The following is a 17,185-nucleotide window of genomic DNA, read 5'->3' as shown; positions in this document are numbered from 1 at the left end:
TATAATATATTTAGATATCTGTCAAGCAGATTTATGCCAGGAAGAAATACAGCTTGGTCAGCAAGAAAAAGTGAGTCTGTGAAATGTCTATGGAAGAGGTTTAGGGGTAAGATCCAATGTACAGTTCTCTGCTTGGCAGTGGTATAGTTGTTCTTTGTGGCTCTGTAGCCTCAAGAAAGAGAGTGGTGAAACAGCATACCCCACATGGGTAGGAGCTGTTCCCCAGAATGAGATGAATAGACATCCAATTTGCAGTTCAATAAACATCTAACATATACAGTCAGCTGGGCATATATTTCAAATCCCAACTTATGAACTTATACAGACTTACTTCAACTTTGCCAGCCAGAAGTGAGGAGAGCGGTGACCTAGATACCCAAGAACACTGACTCTTTTTTAATAAGCTGTGTGGTAACTCAAATGATAACTAGTTATTTTCAAATTAAATTGAAAAAGGAAGTGCAAGTTAGAATAAGAAAGACTTACAAAGACCAAAAATAAGTTTTTAAAATTCATCAGTTCCATGATCTACTGATTAAAAAAAAAACAAAAACAAAAGAACAACAACAACAACAACAAAAAACAACTTTAAATGTAGCAGCCTGACTTCAAGCTGTGTCCTCTGTAAAAATGGTGGTCAGTTACAGAGGGTCTTTCATGTCATTTTGAACTGGCTGTTGTTAGACACTTCTAAACACCATTTTTCCTAATCCTGTTATGTGAATAGAGCTCAGAAGCATCATGTCACAATACCCAAGGGATATTCATGATGCCAAAAGAAACATATTTTCTGATTGTAATTATAGAACAAATGATAAGATGGAAATTGGGGCTTTTTGTCAGAGCTTATAATCATGGGTAAGTGGTTCCTGAGGGATAGGCAAGCACACTTCTCCGAGTGAGCTGTCTCACTCAGTGCTATCATTTGGCTGTCAAGCATCATAAAACATAGAACTCTGCTTACACTTCAAAAAATCCCAACCGCAGAAGTGAATGTCATTGATCCGAAAACCATGTCGCATCAGACGCCAAATCTTGAAACCTGATAAAAAAAAAAAAAAAAAAAAAAAAAAAAAAAAAAAAAAAAAAACAGTAAGGCAAAAACAATTCTTTATTTTTTAAAAAAGAGGCATTATTTGATTATGAACATGCTTTGATTGATTTATACTGGCAATAAACAAACAAACGAACAAAGCTATGGTGGGGGTTAGGTCAATGCATTGTTGGTGTTATTAAAGAACAGGTATGGACTGGAGAGAGGAGGAAGGGATGGATCAGAGTGTAGAGGGCGGATACAGAAGGGCAGAGGTGGAGGGAGGGCACAGCTGTAGGTAGGAAAAACTGAATAGTTTAATCTGATGAGAATCCTGAAGACTTGATTAGAGCATTGGCAATGGCATTTAAGTATAATAGGGCAACAGAGATGGGTCCATGCCTTAAAAAGATGATTTCTCGTTTTTACCAAGAATTACTTGTTCTTGCACTGTACTTGAAAGCTGGGTTTGTGAACATTGATAGAAGTTAAAAAAAAATGTATTGTAGTTCAGTCTCATTTCTAAAACTGGATTCTTTGGGGAGAAGGGGTGGAGAGAAATTGACTGCTTTCTCTCTCATCTTCCTTGTGAGATGTAGGCATACCATTTCTTTATGAAGCATGCTGCTTATAACTTTCAGAAATTCCAATGTCAAAGAGAATGTAGAAAAGTCTCAGCGGTTAAGAGTGCATTCTTCTCTTGCTAAGGACTCAAGTTTGGTTTTCAGCACCCACATCGGCAGATACAGCACCCTCTTTTGGCTCCCATGGTCACTGTGCTCATATACACATACCCACACTCAGACTATATATACATAGTTAAAATAAATATTTTCTTCAAAGCGAATGATTTGTCAATAAATTCCCTAAGTTTAACATTTATAAGAAGGTTTTATAATTAGAGATGTTTCTGAGATGTAATTAATCATAGAAACATGTAGGTATAAATTGTTTTTATAATTCATTAAGCTTTTATTGGGTTACAATTAGACCACATTAAAAAAAAAAACTAATGAAGATAATTACATAATCTTAAAGTTGTATAAAACCTCTCATGGGAAAATATGCCCTTGTTTTGAATAATGATACAATTTAACTCATTTTAAAAACTCTAAAAAATACCACTATTCAAAAACTGAATGAAGTTTATAATTGGCCATTGTTTGTTTGTTTTTTTTATGTCAAATCTGTACTCACATAAGAAAATTGGCAGCAGTAATTTGTTGGTGCTTTCAGGATTCTGGTAGAAAGGCAGGTTGCAGAAAACACTCTTGGTTCATGGCTCTGTGCTTGTTAGGCTGTGCTGGCTTCACCATTTCTACCCCAGATACGCTTGATGGTTGGAGTTCTGAGTCCTGCTCACAGGTTTCTTTCCATGTCAGAAGAGATTTTAAAAACCTTCAGATTCTTTTCACTCAACTCAGCAGTCATTTTAGTATGTTTACTGCACCATGAAGATCATTGATTTCTTCTGAGCCTGGAGATCCAAGAAACACATTTGGATTTATGCAGTGACATTTAGATCAGATTATTAAAAAAAAAAAATGCAAGTGCCATGTGGTACGGGAATGACTATTCAGTTTCCCCAGGGAATGGTCAGGCAAGCTGAAATGTTCATCTTAAAGATATGTTAGGTAAAGCCTCCTGCAAAACCAACAAGATTTATTCAAACTTTCTTGGACAGGTGGACTTTATTTTTTTTATAAAGATACTATTTTAGTTTCATTCTGTGTCTGTGTCTATATGTGTAGGTTTGTACATGCTAGTGCACGTGTACACAAAGACCAGAAGGTGGGGGGAGGGTCAAATCCCCTGGAGATGTAGCTTCAGGCAGCTGTTTGTCTGCTGACATGGGTGCTGGGACTCCAGTCTTCTGCTAAAACAACAAGTGCTGTTAACCACTGAGCCATCTCTCCAACCAGAATTAGATTTCTTAAAGACACTGATTTTGTAAATCTATGTCTAATGATATTTAAAGTGAGGCAGGCTCTTCCGAAGGGAAGGAGAACTAAGGCTCTTGAGAATGCTACCTACGAGTAACTTTTGTAAGATTTGATGTGTTTGTTGATTTTAAATCTGAGAGCAGTAAGTTTGCATGTGCCTTGAGAGTTAATGTACCTTTGTTCACATAGTTTTTGGCAGCTGCTTTGCCATTTGCTTTTACATCCATGCCTGTTTTTATTTCACACACACACACACACACACACACACACACACACACACAGACACACACACATAGACACAAGCAAATGCATCTGCTTGTTCTAGCCTTGGCTGCTCCTGTGATTCATGATGCCATTTTCTGGCAATCCTTCCTTATCTTTATCTTACATATGAAAGTTATTGAAATCCTATTTGAAGCTGGCCCCTTTTTCTATGGAAGACATTATAAACTACTTGCATTTATTCTCGTTTGAGTTCTTAGACTTTTAATTTGGGGTATGTTATGAGAGCTATGAGAAATTTTCTAAAGCACTCCTTGTCATTGTTCTTGCACCAACTGCCATATCTTCCTTGAAACACTCCTTTCTCTGTAATAGAAAGGCACTCCATCAAATCCTAATTTCCTGGAACTCAATTTTTCTTGTAGGCTGTTTGTTAAATGATTTCTTCTTCCCACAAGCAGAAGCTATTCCCTTTGTTGGCATAGACAATCAAGGCTTATTGTTTCATAGGTAAGACTGCCCCAAAGTCTTGAGTCACCTGAGGGTTTTTATGACCAGAAAAAGAGCTGGAGAGGTTTGTTCTCAATTCTCTCCTTTGCCTTAACTTTTCTAGTCTTCCACACTGGGTTGGCATCAGATAGTGGTTGGAGTCAGATAATGGAAAAATGTTCTGCTCATTGACATTGTTACAGCAGTTATTTGAGCACCTAGAGGATACTGAGGTTTTTCTAAGGCCTGGGTTGCTTGAGAAACTGCAGTCTACCCTATTCATTTTGTCTCACGACTAGACTGAATTCTGAAAAGAAGAATGCTGAGTCTCTTGAAGTTTCTGTCCACGCTCAGTTCTAATGCTACGCCATCCACCAGTGGTCCTGAAACAAGTAGTTGTTGTCTAATTGAATAGGAGGGCTGTGTCTGGAGGATGCCAGTGAGGAAGCAATTCTGAGATTCTCTGTCTACAGGGTCGAGCATCTTTATGCTATCCCAGAAAAATTTCATATAGAGAGTTTGGATCTATGGATCCTGAGGAATGTTCGCTTTATTGTGGCTCCTGGACCACATGCATAGAGATCAACAGCAGAGCGCATCAGTTTTCATGTTTTCCTGGTTTACCAATGAGCTTATATTTGTTACATTTTTATTTTGATCTTGTGAGGAGAGGTTTCCTCTGACAGCTTATTCCTATATGACACTACAGGCTGAGGGGACAGACTTCTGTCTGACATACGCTCTTGACCGGAAGTAACCTAGCACTAACCAGCAGATGGAAAGCGAAATTCCACAATAGGCTTTTTGCTCTATGCTTGACACATTCAGGGGCATCTCTTTCCTTTTCCCTTTGGTTAATGCTTTCAAAAAAATGTCTTCAGGGATACACCCAAGGTTGTTTTTAACTAATCTACCAGGCTTCTCTCAATCCACTCAAGCTGACAGTCACAATTAATCACTAAAAAGGATTCAACATCAAGGAAAACAGAGAAACAAAACAACCAACAAGATATTCTACATAAATTAAGCTATTTAAGGAGACAGACAACATGGATAAAACTCAGGACGAGTAATTTAAGTAGATTCTAGTGAAACAAAGGAAAACAAAACAAGCAGCTAGAAGAACTAACTGAAAATGTAACTGGAAAGAATGGTCCATATTGGCACTTGAGTTCATTTCCTAGAAGAAGATGAAGTGAATGAAAGGAAATAAGTTGTGGCTAATGGATGATGTATTAAAATAGATTTGTAGATGATACAGAGGAGATACAAGCCAAACATGTGACATCTCAGAGTGATCAAAGGGTCAGAGTCCAAACAACAATCCTGTGAAATCTGAAAATTCTTAAGCTGAGTAAAAACTGTGTGTACTGAAAGGATTTGTTCTCCAGGTCTGAGAGGTTGCTCAGTGGTTAAGAGCAGTTGCTGCTCTCTCAGAAGACCTGACTTTAGTTCCCAGCATCCATACCAGGCAGCTCACAGCCTGTACCACTATATCCAGGGAATATGATGTCTCTCTTCTCCTTGGGCATTTGCAGTTATGTTCACATAGCCACACGCAGGCACACACCTACACTTAATAATAAAAAAAAAGTCTTCTTTTTTTCAAAAAGAGTTTACTGATTTACTATTTCCTCTGCAGAATGTTGAAAAAAAAAACAATTCATGGAAATCAAAAGATAGAATCACAAGAGTATCAGATACACTGAAAAGAATAGAGCCAGAAGGTGGAGCCGTCGTCTCCACACATTAGGGGGAAAGCAGCCACATAGAAAGAGTAATCTTTACAGTGAACCCAAAGAGCAGCCGATTCCATCCAGACCAACCCATATTCCGCATACCTTCAGTGTAGTGTCCAGTTCCTTCCTGTGTAGAAGCATCACTAATTTATAGTTCCATGTTTATTGTCTGTCCTCTAGAGTGAAAAAGGTGACTGAACAGCCGGGGACTTCTCTCAGCCTTCTTAGCTCTGAAAACAATAAACCGTAATACATTAACCACCCATTTTAAGTTTGGGAGGTGTAAGATTTTGTACAGCAGTTTCACAGATAAAAAATGTTTACACTTTGTAAACTTCAAGTTTTCAGACCGTACCTCATAGAGGCCATTTTTCACTAGGGAAAGAAATCTTGGCTGTATTTTTTTTTTTGGCTCAAAACTTAGGAATATTTAAAAAGCCTCCAGAACTTTTCTTCAACATGTGACATTGCAGAAAACATGAAGAGTATTGCTATTAGCATACAAGGCATTTTTTTAAAGTATCAAAGTTATAAAACATTCCTAAAATAAAAGTGGTGTCATTTTCTAAAAATATCTGTAGGTCTGAACTTAGGGTTGTTCCTCTAAACATGGGCAGCTCCTTCCTGGAATTCAGTGCACATCAAAATCTGCAGATGGTCCAGTGATTCTATAGAGTGTGAGGACATTGATATGTAGCCTGTGTATGGCTCACACGTATGTCTAACATAAAGGAAACGCTGTATAATTAGTCATTATATTCTGTTGTTTAGTGAACATTGTCAAGAAAAATATGTGTCATACTCAGCATAGAATTTTTTTCTAGTGAAAGAATGACTTTTATATAAAAAAACATATATGCATATAATTTGAAACATAATTATGTCATCCTTTAGAACCTAATGTGTAAAAGTTGGGATTCCTCACTAGTGAATACTTTAAATGACTTTCTTTTATAATATTTTTAAACTTCTTTTAATTTTTTTAATTTTTATTAATTATACTTTATTCACTTTGTATCCCAACTGTAGCCCCCTCCCCATATAATTACACATCATTCTTCCCTTCACTCCCTCCAGATTCTCCCGTATACCCATCCTAGCTCTTTTTCGAATTCATGGCCTTTCTTTTCCTAATTGCTGTAGTGTGCATACATGTATATAAATATAATCTACTTAGTCTATATGTTAGGTGCACAGAAGTTTTCAGGTTGACCATTTGGCATTGGATAACATTTTTAAAGGATATTTGGGATATTTATGTTTGCTCAAACGTCTGGGTGTGGAATCCACACACCGTACATTTGTCAGGGTGGCTGGCATGAGAGACAGAAGGAGTTTTGATTCGGTGGGGAGAGACAACCCGGCATCATGTGCTGAGGGCTGAAAGAGATTCCCTTCAGCGTTCAATTTCAACCATGGAGGAGTCAAGGCAAGATCACGAACCAGCTGGGCACATTGCGTCCACAGTCAAGAGCAGAGAATAGCTGCACACATGCTCAGTTGCCAGCCTGCCTGTGATCATCACAATCTCTCCACTCTTACACAGATCACTGCCCACACCTCGTAAATGGTGCTAGCCACGGTAGGCTGTGTCTCCCCACATCAATTATCTTACTTAAGAGAATCCTCCATGGTCAAGTGCCTAGGTTCACTTGATCTAGAAAATGCCTCCTTGAGACTCTCTTCACAGATGACTCTTAAGTTGTGTCGAGTTGACAAACCATCAGAAGGGTCAGCGATGTGTATATGTATCTACATATATAAGCTCATGACCTCCTGTGTGAGCCACGTAGCGATAAATACTCAGTGTTACCCATACTTCAGGAGGAGAGCCAGGGAATCAGGTCACAGCCTCCCGAGGCAGAATATTTGGGCCCAGATGCCTGCCATCTGAGACTGTCGCCGCAAGAGCAGTGCCAGTGGAGTAGCTGGATTCCATCCTTATTCAGAGAGTTAGATTTGTTGAGCCTTTCCACCGCTGCTGCTAAGGTCTCTCAGGTTAATGAACAGAGGATTTTTAAGTATGGCTAATTAAGAATGAGATGATGAACTCTTCTGGAAATGATTAAAGGCCATAACCAAAAAGCGATGCCATGTCCCTAATCTCCAGGATTCTTTTTATAGAGAATAAGTCTCATAATAGGAAACCCTTTCATCAATGTTATTTCTTATCATTAGATAGAAAATAGGAATGAAAATGGAGCCAAAAGAAAATGTTCTTCAGAAACTTAGCTATTACCAGAAATGACAGGCTTAGAATTGAGATGCTGAGAGTTACTCAAAGAAATAATGCTTGAGCTCAGATATCCCTCAAAGCAACAACAACAAAAGACATTGCCAGAGATATGAGTACAGTTAAGAAAAGGCTGAACCATAAAGTGATTTGTGAGCAAAAGGAGGTTTTGATTTGGGGGTCCAATAGGTCTGGGGTCCAGAATATACTGTCCCCAACATTGTAGCCACAGACAACGTGTTAATAGCAATTCTGAGCCCAACTGTTAAATCTGTGTGGCAGCAATAAGGTTTTCCTGTGGCTACCATGAAATTTAAATAGTAATACTAAAATCTCTTAACACACAGATGCACTCTATAAATATGCACGTCTTTTGCCTATTATATTCTCGAAAGAAAACTGCAAGTTTTTACATACACATTTGTAAGGAAGTTGATGGTGCAGTTTATGGCCCTGTTATATGGACGAACACATCATAGCATGGCGATCTTTGCAATTTAAAACGCTACATTGAAAACTGGGTGTGATGCATGTCTGTGATCCTAGTACTTGGGAAACTGGGCCTGGAGTAGCAGGAGTTTGAAGCCACCCGTGGCTGAATAGTGAGTTTGAAGCTGGCCTGCTCTATAGAAGACCTTGCCTCAAAAATTAAAGCAAACCAAATCACACCACACTGAAACAAACAAACAAACAAAACGTTTTATAATAACTTCCCTTCGTTTCCATTTAATTCTTATAAAACAACTGATATCTGTGTTATATTCTTAGGTATTAAGTTATGAATTAATATTTTGGCATTTGAACTAATCTCTTACTCACAACAGACCTATTAGCGTGGGAGGAGCAATTAATACTAACGGTGATCACACACCTATATCTCTATAAAATGCTGTCACTGTGACAGGAAGCAATGAGATAAGAAGCTCCCAGTGCTGGGCATGAGTAAGGAGACACTCTAATACAGTGGAGTTTGGCTTCTACAACATGCTGGTAGTAGTCTCTTGGAATGTTTGCATGGAATCATGAGGCATCAGAAAGCTTTTAGCTGGAGGACCTTCTTAGGTTGGGCAATTGACAGGGGAGCGTCAGAGGCCAATTTTCCCTCTAGCTTCTGTTATTTTCTTGGCTTGAGTGTGGAAAGCTGAGCAGAACTAAACTCTAAGCCTAGGACACATCTTGGTATTGACTGAACACAATAAATATACTTTGATCTATCCTAAAACGCTAATGGCTAAGATGTAGCTGTTGGAAGGATAGTTACCTCACATGCACAAAGTCCTAGGTTTGATCCTCATTAATGCAAAAAGTTAGGCTTGGTGGTACACTCCTATAACCCCAGCCCTTGAGAGGTAGAGGCAGGAGATTCAGAAGTCCAAGGTCATCCTTGATAACATACAGAGGTTGAGCACAGCCTGGACTACATGAGACTCTGTCTCAAAGAAAGAAGAAAAAACCCACGAAATCTTGTGACCCCTCATTAGTTCATAGCCTTATCCATTCTTACAGCTGTTTTAATCATCCGTAGAGAGGACAGTGTTCTTAATGAGCCATGCTTGCAGAATGTCTTCATTAACCCTGAAGTCTCAACACTACTCACAGGAAGATGTAACAAACCCACTTTACTCAATAAAGACAGAAGGAAGAGTTAGCAGTAGGGCATGTCTTCACAGAGGCAAGTTACTGCACGCCTGCACCTCTGTCCCTCATGTTTGCCACTCTTAACTGCGTTGTCCTGTGTCTTTGTAGAGCACAGTGACGTTGACCAGGAGACGGCTCTGGCTGCAGCCCATGGCTACACAGGCTGCCTGTCCGCAGTGCAGTTCAGCCATGTCGCACCTCTGAAGGCTGCTCTGCACCCTGGGCACCCAGCCCCTGTCACTGTGATTGGGCATGTGACTGAGTCCAGCTGTGTCGCCCCTGCTGGCACCGATGCTACATCACGGGAAAGGACACATTCCTTTGCAGGTAACTGAAGGCTCTCTCCCTCCTCGGTTGCAAACTGACTTGACCAGGGTGTTTGGAAATCTTCCTAACTTGGTTGTGGTTTTCAAGATGGCTTCTGGGGATGGCTTTCGTTGAGTCTTCAGATCTCTTCAAATCTCTCCGTGATTTCTTATTCATTTGCAGTTGAGCTTGTTAAAATTGGGAACTACAGGGATCCCATGTTCATCCCTGTGATTCTGTTCTGGTTTAAAACTGTTGAATTCTTCAGGATTTCTTCCCATTGCTTCATGTATCCCTCTGTCCTTTTACTTGCTCTAACTGTAGATCACTCTGGAACGATGGATGACAGAGAACCTCTCACTCATACTATCAAAAGTGACTCTGCAGTAATTGGAGGTACCTGGGAAGCATGAATGAACTTTTTCGTGGGGTCTTATTCTTCTTATGAGTAATGTTGACTATACACCTCAGAAAACAGTCTACACAGAATCTATGTTTCCCCCCCCCCCATGGGATTATAGCTCAGTGGTAGCACTCTTGACCAATAAGCATGAGGTCTTCTGTTCAATTCCGAGAATGTAGGGGAAGGGTTCACATATTTTAATTGCCGTACAATGAATCTTGCTGGGTTTTTTTTTTTTTACTTTTTATTCTTTGTTATTTCATACATGAATATAATGTATTTTAATCATATTTATTCTCTATTTCACTCTCTTCCACACCCCAGTTCATTCCCACTGAACCCCTCTACTTTGCGGCAAGTCCTAATCCTATTTTCATGCTGTTTGTTCTGTGTGAACCACTATCCTTGAGTTTAATTAGATTACTTGCCCAAGTATTGGTGAGAGGGCATGGCAACTTCAGCTACACCACTGAAGAAAGAAACTCCCCTGCTCTCAGCACTACCAAAAGCTCCCAGGAAGGGGCGGGTCCTCTTGGCTAGTCTCCCTCCCAGGATGGAATGTTGATAAATGTGCACATCTTTCCAGGCTGAAAGAGCTTCAAGAAAAAGCTGTTTTACACTCTTTACTGGGATGCTCTCATAGGCTCTTCCTGAATTCAAGGCTTCCTTGGAAATTTTCCATCTAAATATGGATAATCTCACTAAAGTACTATACTCTAAGATCAGTTGCTAAGCGCTGTGAACATGAACAGTATTTAGCTTAAAGATGGCCATCTGCAAGCCATAGGGACTACAGCATGTGTTTATTTTCTTAGGCATATCATTGTTTCTTCAGGGGCTCACATGAAGGAAGAAAAACCTTGAGATTAACACTAGAAGTGTGTTTTGTGTTTTATTAATGCTTATTAAAGTAGGTAGTTCGTCATTCGGATGTTCCTACAAAGGAATTTTATACTTTCAGTTCTTATTAAGTCCTAGGCTAATAGGTTGAAAGTGGTTCATAGTAATTTAAAGTTGTGGAATTCACACAAAATATTTTAAAAATATCTTTAATGTGACAGCATCTTTTTGGAGGTATATGTTATTGAAAACCAAACACAGAACTAAAGCTTTTTTTTCTTCCTGATTAACACTCATCAGAGGCTATTAATCAGAGCACCGAAATGTTAAGTGCTTTAACATTTCTGTGCACTCTGAATATCATATGGATGCATAAAATAAATAACTATTTAGCCTTCTATCCAGATAATGTGATTATTCACATACTTAAGAAGGTTTTATGTGGACATCACACTCAATCCATTTACTAATGTGTTTTAAACATTTTAATTTTATTTTTAAGTTTGTGTCTGTCTGTGTGTGTGTGTGTGTGTGTGTGTGTGTGTGTGTGTGTGTACCGTGAAGTTGCCAGTGTTGGTTGGTTTTGTTCTCAATTTCACACAAACCGAGCCATATTTAGGAAGAGGAAATCTTAAGTAAGAAAATGCCTTCATAAGATTCGTCTGTAGGTAAATCAGTCGTGCATTATCTTGGCTGATTGAGGCAGGTGGGTCCATTTCAGGGGACACACTGCCACCCATTGGCAGGTGGTCCTGAGTTACATAAAAGACAGGCTGAGCAAGCCAGGAGGAGCTGATAAACAGCGCTCCTCCATGGCCTCTGCACCACCAGCTCCTGCCTCCAAGTTCCTGCCTTGAATTCCTGCCCTGACTTCCCTCATTGATGTAATTTGAGCTTGTAAGATTGAAATAAACCATTTCTCTCCATTTTGCATTTGGTAATGGTGTTTTATCACAAGAGTAGAAATCTAACTAAGACAGAGGTCAGAAGAGGGCATTGGAACCCTGGAAGCTCAGTACAGGCAAATACAAGAGCTTAAAAGTGAACTTCAGTCCTCTGTAAGAATAGAACATGCTCTTAACTACTGGGACATCTTTCTAGCCCCCTGTCTTTTAAAGATTTTTTTTCTTTATTTTGTTTTTTGGTTTGTTTGTTTCTTTGTTTGAAGACAGCGTTTCACTGTGTAACAGTCCTGGCTGTCCTGGAACTCTCTTTTTAGACCAAGCTGGCTTCAGACTCACAGAGTTCCACCTGCCTCTGCCTTTGGAGTGCTGAGATTAAAGTCGCGTATCCACCATGCCTTTTAATTTTTCTGCATTTAATTTTGTCTGTAATCGTGTGTAGGCATGTGTTAGCGGGGGACAGACAAAGAGTGTCTGTGTGTGAATAGTTTGGTGTCTTGTGCTGTCTGTCATCTATATGTGAACTCTCTCCAGCAGCTAGACCCCTTTTTTAAATAGTAAATAATAATGACCACAGTTTCTCTTACTGATGTTTCTGCTATCCCCTTAAATTAAATATCTGTAAGTTAAAGATACATAAAATACAATTCTCATTTAATTTCCTGACAAACAAAACAAACTTTTTTTGAGTGATTAGTTTAATCTTGAATTTAGCTAGTTATCAGAATAATCTAAGAAAAACACGGTTGACAGTAAAACCCTCCTTAAAGTTCCAAGATGTGTAATGAGCTCAACATTTTAAAGTAGGATTCCTCGTCAGACACATTGTCACAGTCAGTGCTCTTCTTGTCTAGCTCACATACACAGGGCAGAGAGACACAGAGACACAGAGAGAGAAAGCACAAGGCAGGTTTGTTCCTCAAGGCTCACCAGGTCCCTGAAACCAGTGTGCCATCTGGCTTTGATCTCTGGGGACCAAGTTTTGGTATCAGAACAGCTGGGAATAGCCATGTAAGCTCCAAAGGTCTCATGCCAAACATATGCAATTTGTCTGCTCATTCACAGCATAGGGTCCTTCACTGTGGTGCTTTGCCTGGTAGTATGGAGGTAGAATTTTATCCTGTTGTGCCAGTCATAAATCAAACCCAGTGTGTAACCACAGTTGATGCATTCAGACATTTTCCAGAGTAGATAATCCTCTTGTGTTCTCAGCTGTAGGTAACCATCCTCTTTGTTTATAAACAAAGTGAGGAGTATGAAAGAAGAGGATACAGTTAGTGAAATATTTTAACACGATGATACAGACATGGAGTGTTTCTGGACAGACTGTGAGGATGCAAATTCAGAAAGGAAAAAAAAAACCTGTATATGCTTCTCCTGAGAATACACTCTCATGGTGCTTTGGGTACAACAACATAAAACATAGTTGTTTATTTTATTTATTATGAATATATTAAATTGCTTGTTTGAGAGACAGGTACCTAGTGATTTCAAAGTACTTTCCTTCACCACAAAAAAACATTAAACCTGCCCCAAATTGAAAGAGATGAATCACATACTTACAGAAAAAGTCAGAGACTATCTCTGATGCAGTACGTCTGGATGTCTCTTCTAGACCAATGTGAGGGTGCCATCCATTTTATAACTGCAGTAACACTTTCTTTAACATATTATATCATTTTCACATTGTAATTAGTCAGAATCCTTTTCTTTGAGCTAGAAATTTTATAATAAGATGATTGAACTAACTATAGCAACTCAATTAATTGTTTTACAGGGATGAGAGACAAAATATATAACAACACATGAATACCCTGATTAAAATTGGTTATTGATGTGATTAAGTAGCCATACACGGGTAAAAATTACCAAATGCATATTAGTTTCATTACTAACTTTCTCGGGTAAGTCTTACATCGGCAAAAAAATTGTCTTATCATCAGCAATATTATCATTTGGCTATTAAGACTCTGCTTAGTAAATCTTACACAGCCCATCAGGAAGACTTGTAGTCAGGGGTCGAAACTTAATAAAATAAATGGTTTTTACTGTTTCATTGAGGACACCCTTAAATGAGCTTGGCTTTTGCCCAACAGTGCAATGTGTTCCACTCCATAAATTCAATGGCTATTACTACATTTTGGTATGCTGGTTTTTATTTGTGTTAACCACTGGATTTTTCCTACCTTCATCATATACCATTGGTGAAAAATTTAACACCATGAAAAGGCACCTTAGAACTGTGATAGAATACTTAATTGTGCCCTATGGATCCCCATCCTAGTGTGTCCTGAAGACTATCTAGGGTTCACATTCCACATCAAGAATCTCTTGTCACTCTAGAATTGATACCCGTTGGTACAACTAAGACTTGTAATCCTTCAGACATTTACCTAGAACCCAAAGTTCCAAAACCCAATATGCCTCATACAGAAAGAATTTTTAACATGATTACATACTGATATCCACATTTTATTAGCACTATTTGTATACATAACACACTCCCCTTCAACAGTTGATTGAAAATCAACTCCATTGACATTGGTATATAGTTAATCACAAAACATAATCCTTTTATTGCATTATGCTTAGCTATAATTTCAAAAATAATTAAGATGTCTTTATGTTTTATTATGAAACAACACTTGGTCATAAAAATATGTAAGTAATGTTTCCTGATGAAAGGAATACATGAAGCAGATCCAACATAATGCACATTCAGGATAAATGGAAGGGACCCCACAAAGTTGATGAAATCCCTAAATAAACTTAATCTATTATAATACTGCTTAAATAAGAAAGGTGAGAAGTTTGTTTTTTGTTTGTCTGTTTCTAATTTATATCTTGTCAAGAGTAGACTTCGTTGGAAAATAATATTCCCTGGACTAATTAAGCAATAAAGTTGACACAGTGTCTATTCTGACCAAAGTTTTGACTGGGTATCTCTTTTTTCTTCTCTTCTCTAGGTCTGATAGCTGTTGTGATCTTTATCTTGCTTTGCGTCTCTGCCATAGCTGTTCGCATTTATCAACAGAAAAGGTTATACAAAAGAAATGAGGCAAAAAGGTCAGAGAATGTAGACAGTGCTGAGGCTGTTTTGAAAAGTGAGCTTCATATCCAGAATGCAGTTGGTGAAAATCCAAAGGAGTACTTCTTTTGATTGGCAGCAATTCTCTAACTTGCAAGAATGAGTTCATTTTAATAGCCAGGGGCTCTCAGTGGACAAGAACTGCTCTAACCCTGACCATACAGGCGATGGATCTGCAGCACAGCCATCTTGCCATGTCCAGGCTCAGGATGGCTCCAAGCAGCCTCCTCCAGTGATGTGCTCCTCCAAGCCATCATTCTATTTAAGAAAGGAGCTAGCTATTGGTGTCCCCTTCCAACTTCTGCACATGATCAAAGCCAAGTTTAACTTGCTTCACAACTATGGTTTTTAAATGTGGAAACTGTAGCCCTTATCTTCACTCTGTAAAACATAAGTTTTGTTAGAGGTAAGAACTCAAAATTGGACTATAATGGCCTTGCTTTACTTGAGACCATATGTCCTGTTTGCTTTCGTCTTTCACATGGTGTTGTTCATGAGCCTGGAAATGCTTCTGAGATACTGTTTGGCTGGTGTTCGCATCTTCAGTGGCCAAAAGTCTATACATTAAGCCCCTTTGCCTTTCTCTGTATTACATTCAATACATCTATAGTCTGAAAAAAATGTTTTCTTGTCTTTGGCTTGTTTGTATTGCTCTTTTTCTATTAGACTCTTTTCTGATACTTTTTAAAGCATTTTGTTTTGAGTGTCTGACTTTTAACTCTGAACATGCAATTCCTATATAAAAAGACTCAGAAAGCACAGTGGTTGTCAGTATGTGATGTCACGCCTCTACAGAGAGTTTCTTATCAGTGTTTGATGAAAACTGGCGAAGACCCTGAGCAACTGTAATTTTCCAAAGTGTGTACAATGTTTTCCATTAAACTAGTCACAAAACAATTCCTAACACAGCTATATATATATATTTAATTGCAACTCTATTACCTCAAATAGACTTAAGAGACTATCCCCCAAACCTAAGGGCAGTAGTTTCTTAGATTTATGTTTTTCTAAAGGTAATTGCCAAATTTTCTTTGATCTCCCATGAGGATGTTCCAAGGACTATCTTCTTGTATGTTTGAGAAGAAGGAGATAACATCAAGGGTAGAGCCCCACCCCTCATTCTAATACACAGTTATGCCACTGGCATGAATTTTGCTGTGCACTAACGCCCAATATATGTACCTTGTAATCTGAGTTGTAACACGCCCCCTGCTTTTCAACCAATAGATAAGGTAATAGATGTTTACGTTCTTTTCAGACTCAAGCTCAAGAGGTCATTCTAGTGATCTGTCATGTAGGATGATTATGACCGCAAAAATGAACCGGAATCAGTCTGACATACTCACTAGTTCATGGTGGTTAGAGCCTGTGTATACAATGGGAGGTAGAAGCATCATTCCTAACTTTATAAAACTGTAACAACAATGAACTGTAGGGCCAAGTAAACAAGATAATTGCATGGAATTATCTCTGAAATCCATAAGCCAATTAAATAATGAAAGCACTCTGCAGTCCATGTTCATACCTTCAGGTGCCTCCAAAGTAAAAAAAAAAAAATTCAATTCCTTAGATTTTTGTATAAAACTTGGAAGTATATGAATTCAACATCATTAGCATCTTATTTTCCTTGTGGACTCTTCTTGGAAAAAAATCTGCTTGTCATTTCCCAAAGCACAAGCTCCATGTTAATATTTTTGTAAATACTTGTCTAAATCTTAAGGAATGTGAATTGATGAAGGACCTATAATGGTAAACAGCATCTATATGTGTGTGCATATGTACACATGGAGAGAGAGAAAGAGATAGAGAGAGAAGACAGACAGACAGACATGCGTGGTGACAAGAGAAGCATTTAACACAGAATTTATATCATTTGAGTAAAGTGTACAACCATTATCTCGGCTCTGAATCTTTTAAAGGTATGCTTTTAATTTACTAGCAGTGTCCGCCTTACCAGTAGCTGAAATGTAGTCAGTTTTATGGATGGTGAAGTGGCAATGCCCTCTGGGGTCTGCACTGCAAGAGAATGCAATAAGATGGCATCAGATTGCATTGGTACCTTATATGCCATGGTTTGGATTTCCTGGTTTGTAATGAATTTCTTTCTCTTTCCTTAATAAAATGCATTTTTGAAATGAAATGCAGAATATACTTTGAGATCTTGTATAAAAGTTTTAAATTAGGGAATTATGTGGGATTTCTTTTTCTTAAGACAGCAAAAATGTGTGTGTATATATGTATATGCCTTATTTTCTGATGTATGTATGAATATGTGTGGTGAACAGATTTCTATGATTCTTGTGAACTATCAAGTAATTTTTTTTCTTTAAAACTTTTAACTACACTTAC

The 17,185-nt window shown here is 38.4% G+C and overlaps 1 protein-coding gene across 1 annotated transcript; it reads left to right on the top strand.

Moving 5' to 3' along the window:
• The first annotated feature begins 854 nt into the window (after nucleotides 1–854).
• On the top strand, nucleotides 855–16,968 carry LOC129680739 (contactin-associated protein-like 4). The gene is made up of 4 exons (XM_055612479.1): nucleotides 855–858; nucleotides 9,406–9,624; nucleotides 9,928–9,999; nucleotides 14,715–16,968. The coding sequence occupies exons 1-4, from the start codon at nucleotides 855–857 to the stop codon at nucleotides 14,906–14,908; spliced, it is 489 nt and encodes a 162-aa protein (XP_055468454.1). The 3' UTR covers nucleotides 14,909–16,968.
• Nucleotides 16,969–17,185: the final 217 nt, after the last annotated feature.

Source organism: Psammomys obesus, unplaced genomic scaffold (genome assembly GCF_907164565.1).
Source record: "Psammomys obesus unplaced genomic scaffold, mPsaObe1.curated_primary_1811, whole genome shotgun sequence".
Classification (NCBI taxonomy): Eukaryota; Metazoa; Chordata; class Mammalia; order Rodentia; family Muridae; genus Psammomys; species Psammomys obesus.
The sequence above is the reverse complement of the archived record's forward strand: the minus strand, read 5'-3'. Positions and strand labels throughout refer to the sequence as shown.

Coding starts and splice junctions, on each gene's coding strand:
- LOC129680739 (XM_055612479.1), top strand. Junction 9,625..9,927: donor AAGGACACATTCCTTTGCAG/GTAACTGAAGGC, acceptor CTCTAACTGTAG/ATCACTCTGGAACGATGGAT. Junction 10,000..14,714: donor TGACTCTGCAGTAATTGGAG/GTACCTGGGAAG, acceptor TCTCTTCTCTAG/GTCTGATAGCTGTTGTGATC.